We start from the raw sequence: 20,300 nt of genomic DNA, 5'->3' as shown, positions 1-20,300 counted from the left end.
GATGGTGGGAGCCCCTCATAATAAGCAGCCCCAGGAGGATGTCAGCATAGCACAGGGATGGTGGGAGCCCCTCATAATAAGCAGCCCCAGGAGGAAGTCAGCACAGGGATGGTGGGAGCCCCTCATAATGAGCATAGCACAGGGATGGTGGGAAGCCCCTCATGATATGCACAGCAGAGGTACAGCCCCAGGAGGAAGTCAGCACAGGGGTGGTGGGAGCCCCTCATAATAAGCAGCCCCAGTAGAAATACGACACTGCTCAACCTCTTCAAACAGGAGGGTACGGGCATATAGTACGGTGTGCTTTTTTTGGACAAGGAAGTGAGCCAAATGAAGAAAGAAGGTCTGTGTGCTCGATTAAAAAAATTGTTTATAGACATATACATGGTCTACTGGTCACATGTGTTGAATTCCTCCGAGATCCATGCCTCATTAATTTTTAGAAATGTGAGGTAGTTAACACTGTCATGAGCTAGGCGAGTACGCTTAACGGTCACGATACCCCCTGCTGCGCTGAACGTCCTTTCGGACAGGACACTGGACGAGGGGCAAGCCAACAGTTCGATTGCAAATTGGGCAAGCTCTGGCTAGAGGTCAAGCCTGCCCAACCAGTAGTCCAGGGGTTCATCACTCCTCAGAGCGTCCACATCGGCCGTTAACCCGATGTAGTCGGACACCTGTCGGTCTAGGCGTTCCCTGATGCTGGATCCGGATGACACCTGTCGATGGGTCGGCTGAAAGAATGACCTCATATCTGAAGTCACCAACACATCTTCAAACTGGCCTCTTCTTGCAGGCGCTGTTGGATTGGTACCCGCAACTCCTTCTCTGGGAGTGGGAATTGCTCCTCTGCCAGCGCACGCAAAAGCAGAATGCAGCATTTCCCGAAGCAGGGCCTGGAAGTGCTCCATTTTGACAGCCCTCTGACGGTGGTAACATTTCCGCCATTTTGTGTTTGTACCGGGGGTCTAAGTAGGTTGCCACCCAGTACTGGTCCTTGACCCTTATGCTTTTTATCCGGGGGTCCCTATTCAAACACTGGAGCATGAAGGCCCCCATTTGCACTAAAGTGGAAGCGTTGTGGTGGCCTGGCTCCTGCTCATTATCCAGGATAATGTCGTCCTCTTCATTCTCCTCTCCCCATCCACGCACAACAACAGGGATCCCTGAAAGGTTTAAAGCATGCTCTTCTTGCTCCTCCTCATCCGCCCCGGCACCATCCTCCTCTGACTCCTCTTCAGACTCCTGTTGTTGACTTGTCTCAGATAGAGTAGCCCCCCCTGGGAATTCATCCAGCATTGCGACTTCCTCATCTTCCCGCTCCTGCTCCTCCACAGCTTGATCAATGACACGACGCAATGCACGCTCCATAAAGAAGGCATAAGGTACCATGTCACTGATGGTGCCATGGCTGCGACTGACCAGTTTGGTGATCTCCTCAAATGGCCGCAGAAGTCTGCATGCGTCGCGCATGAGCAGCCACTGGCACGGTGAAAAAAAAACCAGCTCCCCAGAACCTGTTCTGCCGCAGAGTTCATACAGGTAGACGTTAACTGCACGTTTCTGCTGGAGCAGCCTATCAAGCATATAGAAGGTTGAGTTCCATCGCGTCAGGCAATCGCAAATAAGACGTCTGACCGGCAGATTGTGTCGCCGCTGAATGTCAGCAAGACGAGCCATGGCCGTGTAAGATCTTCTGAAATGGGACGAGATTTTCCTTGCCTGCCGCAAGATGTCCTGGACCCCAGGGTATTTGACAACGAATCGCTGCACGACCAAGTTTAAGATGTGTGCCATGCATGGCACGTGCGTGATTTTGCCCTGTTTCAATGCGCTAAGCAGATTGACACCGTTGTCACACACCACTTTACCAACTGTCAAATTGAGCGGTGTTAGCCATTGATCTGCCTGTGAACGCAAAGCTGAAAGGAGTGCCGGGCCAGTGTGGCTCTTGGCTTCCAGGCACAACAGACGCAGCACGGCATGGCAACGTCTCACCTGGCATGTCGAATAGGTTCTGGGGAGCTTGGGCGGCGCAGCGGAAGAGACGCTAGCAGCGGAAAAGGAGGAGTCAGCCGAGGAGGAGAGGGAGGAGGATGGAGTAGGAGGAGGAGAAGAAGAGCCAGGCCTGCATGCAATCCGTGGCAGTAAAACCAAATCTACATGGGTGCCACGGGTTACATGCTTGACGGCCGTCAGAAGGTTCACCCAGTGGGCAGTAAAAGTGATATACCTTCCCTGCCCATGTTTGCTAGACCACGTGTCTGTGGTCAGATGTATCTTGGCACCGACACTGTGTGCCAGAGATACATTCACTTGCCGCTGAACATGGCCATATAGCTCTGGGATGCCCTTCTCTGAGAAATACTTCCTTCCTGGGACCTTCCATTGTGGTGTTCCAATGGCCACAAATTTTCGAAAGGCCTCCGAGTCCACCAGTTTATATGGCAGTAGTTAGCGGGCTATGAGTTCTGACAAGCCAGCCGTCAACCGTTGGGCAAGAGGGTTATCCAGCGCCTCCGAGTCCACCAGGTTATATGGCAGTAGTTAGCAGGCTATGAGTTCTGACAAGCCAGCCTTCAACCGTTGGGCAAGAGGGTTATCCGGCGTCATCATTTTTTTACGCTCGGACATTAGGCCCACGGAAGCCTGCCTTTTTGCAGAAAAACGAGAGCTTGGTGTGATGGAAGGTGGAGAGGAGGCCAATTGTGAGGAGAAGGAGAAGTAGAAGACGAGGCTGGACGATGAGAGCCTGGAGTGTGGCTTTGTGTGTTCCATTGCTCCCACTGGGCTCCGTGATGGCTGCTCATGTGCCTTCTTAAGGCGGTCGTCCCTAGGTGGGTGTTGGGCTTACCGCGACTAATGCGTTGACTGCAAAGATTGCAGATGGTAACCTATTGTCAGCAGCGGACACGTAAAAAAAAGCCCACACTGCGGAGCCATGTGCCGGCGTCCTGGGAGTGCCAGATGTGACCGTACATGGTCGATGACTCGCTCCTGATACATTAGCAGTCTGCTTTGTCCCTCCTGTGCAATGTAAGTTATTCCTGCTTCTCCTCCCTATCTGCTGGTCCATATCTCCCTCTGAACTCTCCTCCTCTTCCTCTCTTGTGGGCACACACGTGACATCACTAGACACGTCATCACCTTCCCCACCGCTATAATTAGAGATCTCGGAGTAGGCAGCAACAGCGGGGACCAACCTCCTCCTTGGGCTGATCTGGGTACTGTCGTCAGACTGCTGAGTGGCGGTTCTTGCTACCTCCTCTTCCTGATCCAATACCAAGAGTGGCTGCGCATCACAAATGTCTTGATATGGATCGGAAAATAATTCCTGTGACTCAAGCGGAAGGTATGTGGTGGTGGTGGTGTTGTTGGTGGTAGTGTCTTTGGGGGTGCACATAGCAGAAAGTGAAGAAGAGGGTGCAGATTGAGAGGATGAAGAGGGTGCAGAAGAGTAAGGCTGAGTGAGCCACTCAACCAAGTCTGGTGCGTCCTTTAAAGTAATTGAACGCACCTTCTGCAACTTCCCACTTTGGCTCAAGCCTGTTGCTCCTGCCCTACCCCTACCACCCCTGCGGAAGAGCCTGCCTCTTCCTCTGCCTGTCATTTTTTAAATGACCCTGTGACAAAACTCTCAGTCCCTATACTGATAAAGGACTGCTGCAGAATAGGGCAGCAGTCAGCAGTAGTGCACCTCAACCCTATATATTGTGGACCTATACCAGTCCTTAAGGAATAGCAGACTGTACCTCACTCAACCCTATGTACTGTAGTACCCTAGACCTTACCAGTCCTTATAAGGACCTTTGTGGAACTAGTAGGTTGTGAATGATTAACAGACTGTACCTCAGTCCCTATACTGATAAAGAACTGCTGCAGCAGTAGGGCAGCAGTCAGCAGTAGTGCACCTCAACCCTATATATTGTGGACCTATACCAGTCCTTAAGGAATAGCAGACTGTACCTCACTCAACCCTATGTATTTTAGTACCCTATACCTTACCAGTCCTTATAAGGACCTTTGTGGAACTAGTAGGTTTTGAATGATTAGCAGACTGTACCTCAGTCCCTATACTCATAAAGGACTACTGCAGCAGAAGGGCAGCAGTCAGCAGTAGTGCACCTCAACCCTATATATTGTGGACCTATACCAGTCCTTAAGGAATAGCAGACTGAACTTCACTGAACCCTATGTACTGTAGTACCCTAGACCTTACCAGTCCTTATAAGGACCTTTGTAGAACAAGTAGGTTGTGAATGATTAGCAGACTGTACCTCAGTCCCTATACTGATAAAGGACTACTGCAGTATAGGGCAGCAGTCAAGTATAATATTCTTTCTATATTTGGAAGAAAGAATATTATACGTGTACAAGCCTATTACCATACCAGTCCTGAAAAGATCCTTTGTGGACCTAATAGTAACAGCTACTGATTAAACTGACTGTCCCTGCTGCAAACAGCGTCCTGTCCCTCTCTCTACACTGACAAAAGACACTCAGGCTGCTGCAACAATCACTAGCACAGCACTGCCTCAAACCTATATCCTGAACTACACCTAACACCTATACAAGTCCTGAAAAGAACTTTTGTGGACCAAATAGCTAGTGATTTGGGTCACTGCAATCTCTCCCTGCTCCACACAGCAACCTCTCCCTATAGTGACAGAAGAAAGAATGTAAAATGGCTGCCGGATCGGGTCTATTTATAAGTTAGGGGGAATGTCCTAGTGTTCATGTGCTGTAATGACTCAATTGGCTGTCCTGTACCCCATGATGGATGTGTCATCATAGGTCAAAGTTCTTTTACACAGTAAACACGGAAGTCCGCCGGGCGAACGGCGGCAATAGTCCGCCGATCGGGCGGACCGCAAACAGCCGAAATTTGCCGCAAAACGACCGCCGGGTGAACCGTTCGGCCATCCCTACTGGTAGATGAAAATCTGGGAGTCATATTGCTCTGGTGAGTGGGGAAGCACTACTAAGGGGGCGCCCTCACCATCACGTGGGTAAGAGGTGGAAGAAGGTGTGGCTACACTACAGCTGCCAGTTTGGAGCACTGAGAAATTTACACCTTTTCAACTTTTCATTGATTGGTGGATTTTTTTTTTTTTTAAATAGGTTAATTGAAATAGATGCAAAGTGGAAGCAGTGGACTTGCAGAGAACACTATATTGAGCACAATATTGTATGATTACATTATTTGTTTCACAGGTTTCTACTTTAATATACCAGCAAACATTATGAGAGTAAAGAGGTAGGTGCAAAGTGGAAGCAGTGGATCTGCAGGGAACAGCATATTGAGCACAAAGCACTTTATGTTGTATATGAATTTGCACATGGATCTGTTTACTTCATTTATTGATAAACACCATAAGATCAGTGAAGTAGGTGTAAAGTGGAAGCAGTAGATCTGCAGAGAATATTATTTGAGCCCCTAGCACTTTATATATGAATGTCTCCACATATTTTAGTGTATTTGTGATGATTTATGTGCACACACAATAGGACAGCGCTGTGACACATAATGCTCTTCTAGTTGATAAAGGAAATACTTACCTTTGTTACAGAAGCAGTCCGGTATAAGTTATTTCTGTAGGTATTTGAGTTGTTACACATAGCGCGGGTTTTATTCTATTTATATTGGTGACATAATTGCCCAAATCTGGGGATCAGGAGCCATTTCCACCCTTTACTCTTGGATGGGGCTCTTTGTATCCATATAACAGATGTTCTACATGACTAAATCTGACATCAATTTTACTGCAAAATCAAAGGGGCCAAAATGTCTCCCCCCGAGCAGTAATATATTTCTATCCCCCTTGGTGGGAGTGGAGTTGACTCATCTATAAGGATATACGGTACATATATACATATACAAGGCTGTGTTCACACTGTGAGCTGTTTCTGAAATTCCTCTGATCTCCACAAGGTGGTGATCTCACTTCTACCAAGACAGGAAGTCTCTATGGAAGACAGGAAGTGATGTCAGGTACTGACACGAAGTTCTGGGTGAGAGGTGAATCAGGAGGAAGTAGAGAGACGACATTGCTGGAAGAGGCAGCAGAGGAGGTAATAAGATCTTATTTTCTATTTACACCCAGTAACCCCCGTCATGTCCGTCCTCTTCCTCCATAGTCACTGTGATGTCTTTTATCTCCAGCCGGGGGATCAGTTGATGATGAATATATCTTCTCTCCAAATCTGGCCATACATGGTTCAGTTTTATCGTTCAGCCAGCGGGATGAGAGGAAAAAACTGAAGTGATTCCCCCCATCCACACATTGGAGGGGGATGGGGGAATCCTCCCCGCTGCACTATTGTATTGTGACAATGGGGGGCGCTCCTCCACTCTCAGAATACACAGATCAGTGATGAAGCTATTGGCTGCAGCCGCTGATGGAGTGACTTTTATCCGGCAGTGACCACACATGGATGGAAATGTGACCGATCCCTGCTGAACCAGCTGAATTTCCATGTCTCTATGGTCACCATAAGTGACTTCCTCCCCTCCCCCTCATCTCCTTCATTATGTAAGTCATGCTGAGATCATCTCCCATTGGCTGAGCAATATTCTCATTTGTCTCTGAGCTCCTTCTTGCTATTCCTCGTCCTGCCTGTTGTTTCCTTGGATTGATTTTCTGTGTAGTGACCCCGGCTTCATCTCTTGGATGCGCTCGTCTGTTGCTTGTCCTGACCTTTATCCTGATTCCTGGATCTCCTCCTCATCTCACACCCAACATAGAGAATGGAATTTGTGATGCAGGGGGCCACATTTTACGAGATTCCCGGACCCCAAGAATCACAGTGAACACTAAACTGTCCAGATTAAATATTTTCCCACTGGGGACCATAGTGCTTAACACCACTTCAGCCCCGGAAGGATTTGCCCCCTTAATGACCAGGCCATTTTTTGCGATTCGGCATCGCGTCACTTTAACTGACAATTGCGCGGTCGTGCGACGTTGTACCCAACAAAATTGACAACCTCTTTTCCCCACAAACAGAACTTTCTTTTGGTGGTATTTGATCACCTCTGCACCTTTTTTTTCATGAAGAGTGACAATTTAAAAAAAAAAAAACAATTTTTCTTTTACTTTTTCCTATAATACATATCCCAAAAAATATAAAAAACAAATGTATTCCTCAGTTTAGGCCGATATGTATTCTTCTAAATATTTTTGATTTAAAAAAAATTTGCAACAGGCTTATATTGATTGGTTTGCACAAAAGTTATCACATCTACAAAATAGGGGATAGATTTCGGGACCTTTTACTACTAATGACGGCGATCTGCGATTTTTAAGGAGACTGCGACATTGCGGTGGACAAATCTGACCACAAATTACACTTTTTGGGGAGCAATGACATTATCACGTTGATCAGAGCTATAAAAATGTACTGATCAGTGTAAAAAACGACACTGGCAGGGAAGGGGTTAACACCAGGAGGTGATCAAGGGGTTAATATAAAGTGGCTTGAGGCGATTCAGTTTGCTTTGTGTGCTATACAAATCATTCATTCATTCATATAAAGTGTATAATAACAATCTAAAGTGCAACAATTATAACAAATAATAATGATAATAAAATAACCACCACACACATTTTACACAGTTCTATCCTTATACGGGCGGTACAGTGGTGTAGTGGGTAGGGCTCTCACCTAGCAGTAAAAGTTGCTGTAGTGTCGCTGGTTCGAATCCCAACCTCGACACTACCTGCCGGCAGTTTGCATGTTCTCCCTGTGCTGGCGTGGGTTTCCTCCCACACTCCAAAGACATGTTGGTAGACAGGGGCATCGTCAATACATTTGTTTCGTATTAAAATGAATTTGTAATTCGTGTCTGAAATTCAATTCGGATTGGTACGAAATACAAATTTTCATTTAACGAATGTTCATCATGATGAATTTATCATTATGAGGGGCTCCCACCATCCCTGTGCTGTGCTGACTTCCTGTTTTTTTTAACTTCATCAAAACTAATAATTGTAATTAACGAACATTCTTATTTTGTCCGATTCTGATTCTCGACAGTATCATACAATGTATATGTAAAGCGCTGCGTAAATTGATGGCGCTATATAAGTACCTTAAATAATAATAATAATAATAAATAATAGTGCAGCGCAGTATAACCTATATATCATTGTTTGAAACACCAATAAATAAAATGGAAATAACTAAATGCAATATCCCCTACAGTGTATTCTTATATACGTAATTAAAAGCACAGTGCAAGCAGTCCATATATATAAGATTTCATGTGTTATATAACATCAGTGTTGATAGAGAACTCGTTTATACCAAACAGTGTGTGAGACCATCCCCCGCCGTGCTCATCCATCCAGTATCATGTGCACACCACCACCAGACACATTCAGTGTGTGAGACCATCCCCCGCTGCAGGGCCGTCTTTTTGCATGGGCACACTGTTCAGTTGCCCGGGGGCCCCACCTGTCCAACGACTCCAGCCAGGGCCGGGCTGGCCTACCGAGATACCGGGAAATTTTCCAGTAGGCCACCTGCCTTCCAGTATAGCCTCCTCCTCCTGTGTATCACGGAGCTGGCTGGGTCTGTGTTCGGCGGCCGCGCTGTAACAAGGTCCCACCTCCCTAGACCGGCTCGTGTAATAGTAGATTGAATCAGTATTCCGCCTATCACATGAGCCTGTCTAGAGGGGTGGGACCTTGTTACAGCACGGCCACCGAGCACAGACCCACCCAGCTCCATGATACACAGGAAGAGATGCCCGCTGTGTGTGTTACCAGTCAATGGTGAGTCTGTATTAATTGACACAGTGATTCTGCATTCATGGGCATAGTGAGGCTGCAATGGTGGGTACAGTGAGGCTGCAATGGTGGGCACAGTGAGGCTGCAATGGTGGGCACAGTGATGCTGCAATGACGGGCACAGTGAGGCTGCATTCACAGGCACAGTTAGGCTACAAAGGTGGGCACAGTGAGGCTGCCATGATGGGCACAGTGAGGCTGCCATGATGGGCACAGTGAGGCTGCAATGGTGGGCACAGTGAGGCTGCATTCATGGACACAGTAAAGCTTAATTTGATGGGCAATCGTGCGTGATTGTGTAGACAGGGCCCCAGTGCATTGTATTACCCGGGGGCCGATAATGCTCTTAAGATGGCAATGCCCCGCTGTACTCCTCTGTCCTCACTGGGACCAGTATCATCTGCACACCACCACCAGCCAGATTGCCGGCTCACCTCACAGATGAGTATAAAAAACTCAAATAATGGTCACTCTTTTGCTCCTTCACGATCTCTCTCATCCACGCCAAAACAGCCGATCCTCCTACGCTCTCCCCGCTGGGTGCTTGTGCTGATAACTTCACATAGATTTCTTTCAGGAAACTCTCTCCTTCTCTCTCCACCTACAGCTCAGCTCTGCTTCTCTCAGATCCGTTATTGACATGTAATCACAAACATAGACTCCATAGTGCTCTCTGCTTGTTACTTTATGAATACAGCCCCAAAACAGGCACACTTACAAGATCAAAGATTTAAAACAGCATATGTCTTAACTATGTTCCCTCAGCGTGTTCCAACTGTAGGGGGATGGGCTACCAGAGACATGACAGAAATCACTTTTCCCGATCATTGGATGCAATATATTGCTGACATTTCACTAGGCCGAACAGGGAATACCTTCTTTACATTCTGCCTGTGTACAAGGCAATCACGGGTCACCGGCAGAGATTAATCCACCTGACCCGCGGACACGCTCCCACAATGTGCAGGAATGGCGATTTGCTCAGGAGAGCCACTTTACCGCCGTATAACTGTGGAGGTCAGTCGGCAACTAGTTAAATACATACTGACCTTCATATTACCTCCTGATATCCTCATCCCATTATTGTACAACCAATCCAGATAATTTTCTGTTATCTGTCTACAGGGAAACCTTCATAGATGATGGCACCAATGAGGATGGAGGAGGACCGGAGTCACATGACTGAGAAGATACTAAACCTCACCCTGGAGATCATCTACCTGCTGACCGGAGAGGTGAGGAGGATTCTGGGAGGTCATATGACATCACTCTTATCTCTATTAATAAAACACAGACCTGACCGGAGAGGTGAGGAGGATTCTGGGAGGTCACATGACATCACTCTTATCTCTATTAATAATACATAGACATGACCGGAGAGGTGAGGAGGATTCTGGGAGGTCACATGACATCACTCTTATCTCTATTAATAAAACACAGACCTGACCGGAGAGGTGAGGAGGATTCTGGGATTCTAACATGATATTCCTATTGGTTCCCCAATACAGAGATTTCCTCTTGTGAAGTCAGGTGATCATCTGACCATCACAGTGCCTCCATGTGACTCCCTAAAACCTGAGAGACACAACATGGAGAAGATTCTAGAAGTCACCAAGAAGATGATGGAGCTGCTGACAGGAGAGGTGAGGAGGATTCTGGGAATTCTGGGACATTATCCAGTAACAGACAAGGGATGTGTCTGGATGGTGACTGTATCATTGTGTGTGTCAGGTTCCTATAAGGTGTCAGGATGTCACTGTCTATTTCTCCATGGAGGAGTGGGAGTATTTAGAAGGACACAAGGATCTCTACAAGGACGTCATGATGGACAATCAGCCGCCCCTCACATCACCGGGTAAGAGGAGACTTTATTGTAAAGGAGAGAGCAGTACGGAGGCTCCACCTAGATCCCCCATCATCTGATAAACACATAGAAACAATGTATTCAGTCAGTGTGTGTGTTTCCTACAGATGGATCCAGTAATGGGAACCCACCAGAGAGATGTCCCCGTCCTCTGTATTCCCGGGATTCCACACAGGAAGATCACACCATCCCCCACTGTTACAAGGTTGGTGGGATGGAGCATCTAGAACATGGACTCCTAGAGATGATGTGTGTATTTTCTATGTGATGTCACAATAATAAATCTTCTATCTTACAGATGATATTCTCTCTCATTTTCTTGGTTTAGAGTGGAGATCCAATGGATATAGAATTTGAGGTGAAATCAGACGAAGAAGAGAGGTATGTGAGGGATGATCAGCAGTCTATGGAGGAGGATGGAATAACGGGGACATTTATAGAGGAGGACACTCCTACAGAGATCAGCACAGGTGGGTCATTAACACTAAATCCATTCCTCCACCCATACTGCTCACTGATTGGTCCAGAGTAGGGCGGGGGCTGGGTGATATCAGCCTGTAATCCCCTGGTCACTTTCCTGAGCTGTGTTCCCCGTCCTGTATTCCTGGATTTCTCTCCGATAATCTTCCTTCTCTGTGCTGCCGACACAATTTATGTATCTAGACTGGATTTATGGAGATTCTGGGGATCAGCTGGCAGCAAAAGGTTAATTTTCCCCATAGATGTTACTAGATCTAGGCACCTGGGGTATGTGCTTTGGGTCTTCTGCCCCATACCCGGGTATGACAAGATCTCTGACAGAACAATCCCCCCAGGATTACTTGTTGTGTTGTCTGCTGGCTGTGCCGGGTGGAGGGATATGTCTGTATAGTCTCAGACCCAAGTCACTGAGTGCAGTCTCAGGAGATGGGAGGCAGCGGTGTGGGACCTCTGCAACTTGTCTCATGTAATCATTTCATCTTCCACTGATTACTGAATACCAATATTATCAGTCCCGACCCTTACACTGTATACTTTATAATGTACATTATATACTCCTGACCCCTGCACTATACTCTATGGTGTACATTACATCATTCTGATACTATATAGTCCTATCTGTTGTATCTTATACAATATGTTGTACATTACATAGTCCTGACTTCTGCTCTCTCCCCTCCCCCCACTGCTATATATACACATAATATGTATTGTCTTTTGTTACACCCATTTCCTACCAGCTGGACATTTTATATCGGATGATGTGATTGGAGCACAGACTTTTACATGGTGATAATAATGTGATAACATCCTCAGACTTTGGACCCTTAAACAGAAAGTGATAATGAGAGAGGAGTCAATAACCCAATGATGGGGGTCTTCAGGATCAGTCCAGTCTTTATCTTGGTTGTTCTCCCCCATCCTCACTCTCTGACCTCTGGTGGGGCTCAGCCCCGCTGTTATTCATGACTAAATCATGGACTAAATAAGGAAGTGCAGGACTTCTTGTGTTGGGAAGATGGCAATGAGTGATAGAGGGGGAGGGGACACTCGTCCTATAATCCCCTCATCACTGTCACTCCTATAAAAGACAGTTCTCGTTGTTTCCTCACTCTCTGACTAAGGTCCATGAATAAAGAAATGATCTGGTAGGAGATCAGAGGACCCATTTACTAGTTACCTTGAGGGGAGAATTGTAAGATCCTCAGAGACAAAGCTGCCTGATGTGGGCGGAGTCCTGGTTTAGGGGAACCAATCAGCTCATGTCTAGTAATAATCTTTGTATTTCTATTTTAGTAGATGGACGGGAGATGAGGAAAACCTCAGAGGATTGTCTCACTTTGTCTCCAGACTGTAAAGTAGAAGATGAGGACATCACACAGTATAGTCCAGGAGAAAACCCGACTACCTCAAATGTCCATCCGGCACCACACAGTGTAGATGGACCATCGTATTCCTCTTATCCTGAGGAACCTCAGACTGTGAGGGACGGGACCGTCCTTCCAACAGAGAAGAGCTTTTCCTGTACTGAGTGCGGGAAGTGTTTCCATTCTAAATCCAAACTTAATAGGCATAAAAGATCTCACACAGGGGAGAAGCCGTATTCCTGTCCTGAGTGTGGAAAATGTTTTTCGCAGAAGTCCAATCTGTACACACATCAGAGATCTCACACGGGGGAGAAGCTGTTTTCCTGTCCTGAGTGCGGGAAATGTTTTTCACGAAAGACCCATCTTTCCAGACATCAGAGATCTCACACGGGGGAGAAGCCGTATTCCTGTCCTGAGTGCGGGAAATGTTTTTCACGAAAGTCCCTTCTTTACGCACATCTGAGATCTCACACAGGAGAGAAGCCGTATTCCTGTCCTGAGTGTGGGAAATGTTTTTCACAGAAGTCCCAACTTTTCACACATCAGAGATCTCACACAGGGCAGAAGCCGTATTCCTGTCCTGAGTGCGAGAAATGTTTTTCAGAGAAGTTTTGTCTTGACACACATCAGAGATCTCACACGGGGGAGAAACCGTTTTCCTGTCCTGAGTGCGGGAAATGTTTTTCAGTGGAGTCCAATCTTTACAGACATCAGAGATCTCACACGGGGGAGAAGCCATATTCCTGTCCTGAGTGCGGGAAATGTTTTTCACGGAAGTCCAGTCTTTACACACATCAGAGATCTCACACGGGGGAGAAGCCATATTCCTGTCCTGAGTGAGGGAATGGTTCCTCACTGAAGTCCTGTCTTCCTGTACATCAGGGACCCCACACAATCCTCGAGATGCATTAGTGCCTTGAGTGCGGGAAATGTCTTCTATATGAATGTTGCTGGACATCACAGCTCTCATGTGGGGAAGAAGCACACCCTGATATACACCTCAGATATACTACATGGCTGATCTTCATCATGGAAGAAACAGTTGATAAGGAGATCAGAGATCACCAAAGACATGGATGAAGTGTTGTACCGTGTCGGCCATTGATAGCAGGAGAAAAATAAAAATGGAGTCATTACTTTTCATTGATTGTGAAATTTTACACCACAAAATGTACTCAAACACTTAAAGGGCTATTTTTAAAATTAAAAACGAAACTATTTGTTTAAGGGACTAAATTGGGGTCCCAATTTCCTCGTCTCTTATGACAATCTCCTCGTCTCTTATGATAATCTCCTTGTTCTGATAAAATAAAAAATGATTTTAACCAAAACTGTATATAAATCTGAGGTGCTTTTAGGAATGTCGGGGAATTGTATATCTTGGGTGTTCAGTACAAGCGCATGCTGAGCAGACAAATCACGCTCCGGTGTCCTCTTCATTAAATGAAAAGTTCACCTTTTATAAACAATTATAAATGCACATTTTCTTTAGGTAAAGAAATTTTTTATTTGCTATTTTTTAGGAGCCTGGAAAGCATTGCAGCCATGATGTGGTGATGGCTGGTGCTATGCAGGACTCCTGCAGACTGTCCGTGTAATCTGTCTGCCTGTACATTATACGGGAAGGCAGTTACAGTGACAGGAAGAACCAATCATCTACCAGAGAGCTCAGCAGAGGTGTGGGAGTTCATTGAAAACTACAAGCCGACATCGGCAATGGACAGAACTCTGTGAATGAATGGCATGGCCGCGCTCTTTTCATAAAGTGACAGCCGGTACGGGGAACTTCTCCCCACACTGCTGTCACACAGAGGACTCGGATCGCTGAGCTGCTGCAGGAACAGAAACATGTAACATCTTCCCGAAGGAGAATGTTTCCTTTAACCCTTTCACTGCATTTTTTTATTTTTTTGCACACATTTAAAAAAAAAAATCTTTATCATACATCACGGGACACAGAGCCTTAAGTAATTACTTAATGGGTTATAGGCCACCTTCAGGTGTTGACACTAGTAAATCTAATCAAAGGAAGTTCACTCCCTATATAACCCCTCCTCCTTCCAGGAGCACATCAGTTTTTTCACCAGTGTCTAAGGTGTTGGTCACGAGTGAAGGAGGAGCTCCAGGAGGGATCCATGCTGGATTTAAATTCCTCCATAAAAAGAAGACAGCTAAATGCAGCCCGACGTGATGGGTGAAGGTTGGATTTTCTGTTAAGCAAAATCCTGCAGCAAGGATGAGGTAAGGGAAGAAACTTGGGTATTAAAAACATTTATGTGTTTCTTCCATTAAAGGATAAAATGTTGTCATGCCTTGAAATCTCCACCAAATGGAGTCTATGCACATACCTTACTCTTCACTGTTAGCTCAGTCTGTGTCTGGCTGCACAGCGTGTGGAGGGAGATTTGAAAGATAAAGAATTCTGCAAAAAATTTCTTCCTTTTCTTACATCAGGGGACACAGAGCCATAGTAATAACTATGTGGGTTATATCAGTGTATCAGGTGCTGGACACTGGCACGCCCCTTAAGAGGTGAACTTCCCCCATATAACCCCTCCCACTACTGGGAGTCCTCAGTTTTTTTGCCAGTGTCTAATAAGCCTATGGCTTATAACAGGCATGTCCAAAGTCCGGCCCGCGGGCCAATCGCGGCCCGCGGTCCGGTTTTGAACGGCCCGCCTGGTGTGCTGCGGGATCATGAGCCGATCCCCGTCACTGTGAGAAGCTCCGTCGGCTTCAAAAGTGAAAGTAAAGTGCAGAGGAGTGTGCTGTGCTCTCTGCTTCCCCCTACAGTGCAGTACCCGGCTGAATAAGGAAATGGAATGGAAAGGTACTGTACTACAAGCTAGATTCGTTTTAAAAAGGCTTTATTTATGTGTATGTGTGTGTGTGCATGTGTGTCTGTATGTATGTATGTGTGTGCATGTGTGTCTGTATGTGTGCATGTGTGTCTGTATGTATATGTGTGCATGTCTGTCTGTATGTATGTGCATGTGTGCATGTCTGTCTGTATGTATGTGCATGTGTGTCTGTATGTATGTGCATGTGTGTCTGTATGTGTATGTGTGCATGTGTGTCTGTATGTGTGTGTGTGCATGTGTGTCTGTATGTGTGTGTGTGTGCATGTCTGTCTGTATGTGTGTGTGTGCATGTCTGTATGTATGTATGTATGTGTGTGCATGTCTGTCTGTATGCATGTGTGTGCATGTGTGTCTGTATGTATGTATGTGTGCATGTGTGTATGTGTGTGTGTGCATGTGTGTCTGTATGTATGTGTGTCTGTATGTATGTGTGTCTGTGCATGTGTGTGCATGTCTGTATGTATGTGTGTGCATGTGTGTCTATATGTGTGTGTGTGTGTGTGTGCATGTCTGTCTGTATGTATGTGTGTGTGTGTGTGTGTATATGTGTGTCTGTATGTGCATGTGTGTGTGTGTGTGCATGTGTGTGTGTGTCTGTGCATGTATGATTGCATGTGTGTGTGTGTCCATGTATGTCTGTATGTATGCGTATGTGCATGTGTGTCTGTATGTATGTGCGTGTATGTCTGTCTGTATGTGTGTGCATGTATGTGTGTCTGTATGTGTGTGCAGCATGTGTGTCTGTATGTATCTGTGTGCATGTATGTGTGTGTGTGTATGTATGTCTGTATGTGCGTGTATGTATGTATGTATGTGCCTGTATGTATGTATGTATGTATGTGTGTGCATGTGTCTGTATGTGTGTGTGTGCATGTGTCTGTATGTATGTAAGTATATGCATGTGTCTGTATGTGTATGCATGTGTCTGTATGTGTGTATGTCTGTGTGTATGTGTATGCATGTGTGTTACTTTTAATCCAGACCTCCCCCCCCATTCTTGTACCATCAGAACTGCTTTTGTGGTGCTTGTGTGTGTGATAGCAGCCAGGATTGCTGCTCCTCTGAAAAGCAATCCATATACAGATCGCTTTTCAGAGGCATTTGAAAGGTGGTAAAGAGGCATTATGTTGCCTCCTCACCACCTGTTTTAAGCCCGTAAATGTAGCATCACTATACCGCAACTGTGCAGTCTACACAGTTGCGGGGTAGTTGCAGTGCAGGCCCATTCACCCTGAGCATACCTCCAGCTGCAGCCACAGCATGTGTACACCCCCAGCTGCTCCCTCTGCAGCTAGAGGGGGAGAAGTTGGGGGTGGTAAAAACAGCTTAACCATGTAGTTTTACTGCCCCTCCAATAAGCCCTTGGTTCACATCTGCATGGCTGCATGCTGTGTGTAGGGCAGCCCATGCATTTCAATGGGCTTCCATACCCACAAAAATGCAGGGAAAGAAGTCCCAGAGCTTTTTTCTCAAATCGCCTTTCAGGACAACCCCGGAGAGAGTAGCTCCACCTTGCAATCAGGAAACACATGCCCACTTTAAAAACACCTCCTCCTCCTCCATGGCTTCAGTTATTGTGTTTCCTCCTTGGAGGAAGCATGTGCCTGAACCAGGGAGAGCTACACTCTCTGCAGGGGAGTAAGGCTTACCTTTTGTTGCAGGTTGTTTCTCTTTGACCCCCAGCAGCATCTCCACGGGGAGAGGACTCCTGGAGCTCCTGGTCCCGCCATCTCACGGGAGTAAGGACCCTCGGAGTGCCGGCGTCGGGTGCCCGGTGTCCGCTTGTTAGCGCAGGGAGGGCTCTGTTGCTGGCGGAGGCCGCTGCAGGTCAGCGGCATGGCTCCGTTTTCGGCGCCGGGTCCCGGGCGGCGACGGCGTCGTTCACGGTGACGCGCGGGCGCTCTGAGGGGGCGTGGCGCCGTGGTTCAGCGCCTGGAACGCAGGGGTCATGGGGCGGGTCAGGTGACCGTGTGCTTCCGCTTCCGGCCGGCCTTGATGACGCGGCGGCCGGGAAAATTTAAAATGAGAGCTGTTTGTAAAATAGCTGCCTCACTCAAACGATGGAAGAGTGCAAGCCAGCTATGGCGGAGACAGGCGCCCCCAGCACCGGTCCAGCCCAGGTACGTAAGGTGCACTGGCACCCTCTGCTTTACTGTGGGTATGTCTTTGTTTGTTCCCCCCTCTTGGGGGCCTGTCGCTGCAGGTCAGAGGTGGACTTCGCTCTGACCTTTTGCAGCCTAGTTCTGGGGTCTCACTAGTAGGTCTGTTTGGTGGTGGGTCTCTGCACTGGCTTGGTGTTAAGCAACTGGTTGTTGAGAGCTTTTAGTGAATTAAACCTGTATGTCGTTTCAGGAAAAATCACTAGGAAAAGCTAGACCAGGTCAGAGAAAATGTCCTTCTTGCAAAACCCCCCTCAGAGATTCATGGCAGAAGGCAATGTGCAGAAATTGTATCAGAGAATTGGTGGAAGAGGAAACATCTCAACAATATAAGGATTTGTTTTCTTCGGTTAAAGAGCTGACAGACTCTTTGAGTTCAGTCAAGTCCATCCTGATACAAAACCCTCCCGCACAGACCGAGCCTCAGAACTTACCGCCCAGCCCCAGGGCGTCGTCATCCAGACAGGTGGAAACTGAAGAGTCTGGAGACGAAGGGGGTAGTACTCTCATCTCCTTCAGGGATTCTGAGGAGGAGGAAGAGGAAGAAGATAGCAGGGGCTCCAAATTCAAGCTATCACTAGAGGAAGTAGATGATATTTTAAAAGCAATCTACACTACTCTAGAAATTCAGGAAGAAAAAGTACAACTGTCAGTTCATGACAAAATGTACCAGGGGTTGGACGAAACAAAACGGCGAGTTTTTCCTGTCCACAGGGTCCTCTCAGACTCAGTGAGAAAGGAGTGGAAGGACCCAGAAAAAGCCCCTTTCTTCTCTAAAGCTCTCAAAAGAAGGTTTCCCTTCGAAGATAAGGACTCAGAGGTTTGGAACAAGAAACCCAGAGTCGATGCAGCTTTCTCGCAGGTATCCAGACGAACGGATCTAGCCTTTGAAGATATGGGGATCCTTAAAGACCCAATGGACAAAAAAGCTGACTCCATCCTTAAAAAAGCTTGGGATGCTGCGTCAGTCAGTCTAAAACCAGCAATGGCAGCTACGGTGGTGGCCAGGAATCTGGAATGTTGGGTAGAGAAGCTGAAGAGCCATATTGAGGCGGGGACACCCCGCAAGGATCTCTTAGAGTCCTTTCCACTGATCCTGAATGCAGTCAAATACATGGCGGATGCATCAGCAGAATCAGTTAAACTGGCCGCTAGGTCTTCGGCTCTTGTAAATTCAGCCAGGAGAGCAGTTTGGCTGAAAACATGGTCTGGGGACACTGCCTCTAAGGTCAAGCTGTGTGGTCTTCCCTTCTCGGGTGACTTGCTCTTTGGTCCTGATTTAGAGTCTGTGCTGGATAGAACAGCCGATAAAAAGAAGGCTTTTCCAGTTAAGAAAAAGCAGATTGCGAAAAAGAATTTTCGTGCTTTTCAGCAGTCCCATAAAAAAGACCAGGAGCACAAGAGCAGATGGGGTTCACAGAAGGGCAAAGGCAGGGGTGGAGTCCTCTTTAGATCTCCCCCAGAGCAGTCCCCTAAGAACAAGTGACAATATCTCCCCAGTGGGGGGGAGACTGTCAGCTTTTCGCGAACAATGGGACAGGCTGTCTCCAAATCTGTTCGTGAAGAGCGTTGTCGATCAGGGGTACAGGTTGGAGTTTTCAGAACTACCCCCGAGCAGGTTTTATGTGACAACATTGCCAAGGGATCAGGAGAAGGCCTCTGCAATGAAGCTGTTGTTACAGGAGCTGATACAGCAAGAGGTTCTGATTCAAGTCCCAGTAAACCAGCAGGGCGGGGGTTTTTATTCACATATTTTTCTGGTGAAAAAACCCTCAGGGAAGTACCGTCTAATCCTGAATCTGAAATTCCTGAACAGGTTCATTCGGTACAAACATTTCAGGATGGATACAATTTTCTCCATCACAAAGCTGTTGACCCCAGAATGCTTCATGGCATCCCTGGACCTAAGGGATGCCTACCTTCATATACCAATTCATCAGGCATCGCAGCAGTTCCTGCGCCTGGCATTGAAGGTAGGGAGTTCGGTATGGCACCTCCAATTCAGGGCTCTGCCGTTCGGACTCTCGTCCTCTCCCAGGGTCTTTACGAAGATTATGGCAGAGGCTTTGGAACCCCTGAAATTGAAGGGGATTCCAGTTGTTCCTTACCTGGACGACCTTTTGTTTTTTGCAGACTCCAGGGAGCAGGTCCTAGTCAATCTCCAGAGGGCCCAGTCTCACCTCGAGGGCCTGGGATGGCTTCTAAACCTAGAGAAGTCAATCCTGACCCCCTCACAGGAAATGAAATTTCTGGGGTATACATTAAATTCGATTCTCCAGAAAGTTTTCCTGCCGTTGGAAAAACAGGAAAAGTTACAGCTAGCTGTACAGCGGATACAGAGCAACCAGACAGTCTCAGTCAGGAGGGCTATGGCAGTTCTGGGCCTGCTTACGGCAGCAATCCCGGCTGTTCAGTGGGCCAGGTTCCATTCCAGACCCCTTCAGAGGGAGGTTCTGTCAAGCTGGTCCCATCAGGATCCTTTGGAAAAACAGCTAAAAATTTCGTCAAAGACGAAAAGGGCTCTTTGGTGGTGGAGAGACCAGGCAAACCTCTCAAGGGGCCTGGTGTGGACCTTTCCTGTGGACAAGCGCCTTACTACAGACGCAAGTGCCTGGGGCTGGGGAGCCCATCTGGATGGTCAGACATCTCAGGGGGTCTGGTCCAAACAGGAAGCTCAAAGATCATCCAACTGGAGGGAGTTGAAGGCGATCTTTCTGGGTTTAGTGGCATTTCAGCAGAGTTTGAGAGGCCACCATGTTCAGGTGTTGTCAGACAAC

The 20,300-nt window shown here is 47.1% G+C and overlaps 2 protein-coding genes across 3 annotated transcripts in view; one reads left to right on the top strand and one right to left on the bottom strand.

The window, feature by feature from the left end:
- The window catches only part of LOC143989821 (uncharacterized), a 184,519-nt gene that overhangs the window by 70,580 nt on the left and 93,639 nt on the right, over positions 1–20,300 (bottom strand). The gene's annotated exons all lie outside the window — the stretch shown is intronic.
- On the top strand, positions 5,969–13,834 carry LOC143989790 (uncharacterized). The gene is made up of 4 exons (XM_077490058.1): positions 5,969–6,072; positions 9,918–10,027; positions 10,301–10,861; positions 10,985–13,834. Exon 4 carries the CDS (start codon positions 12,360–12,362, stop codon positions 13,341–13,343), a length of 984 nt encoding a protein of 327 aa, XP_077346184.1. The 5' UTR covers positions 5,969–6,072; positions 9,918–10,027; positions 10,301–10,861; positions 10,985–12,359; the 3' UTR covers positions 13,344–13,834.

Source organism: Lithobates pipiens, unplaced genomic scaffold (genome assembly GCF_037356315.1).
Source record: "Lithobates pipiens isolate NorthernLeopardFrog02 unplaced genomic scaffold, aLitPip1_a1.2 Scaffold_18, whole genome shotgun sequence".
Taxonomy (NCBI): Eukaryota; Metazoa; Chordata; class Amphibia; order Anura; family Ranidae; genus Lithobates; species Lithobates pipiens.
The sequence above is the reverse complement of the archived record's forward strand: the minus strand, read 5'-3'. Positions and strand labels throughout refer to the sequence as shown.

Bases quoted from the DNA above. Each gene is read 5' to 3' on its own strand.
- LOC143989790 (XM_077490058.1), top strand. From the start codon at position 12,360: ATGTGGGCGGAGTCCTGGTTTAGGGGAACCAATCAGCTCATGTCTAGT.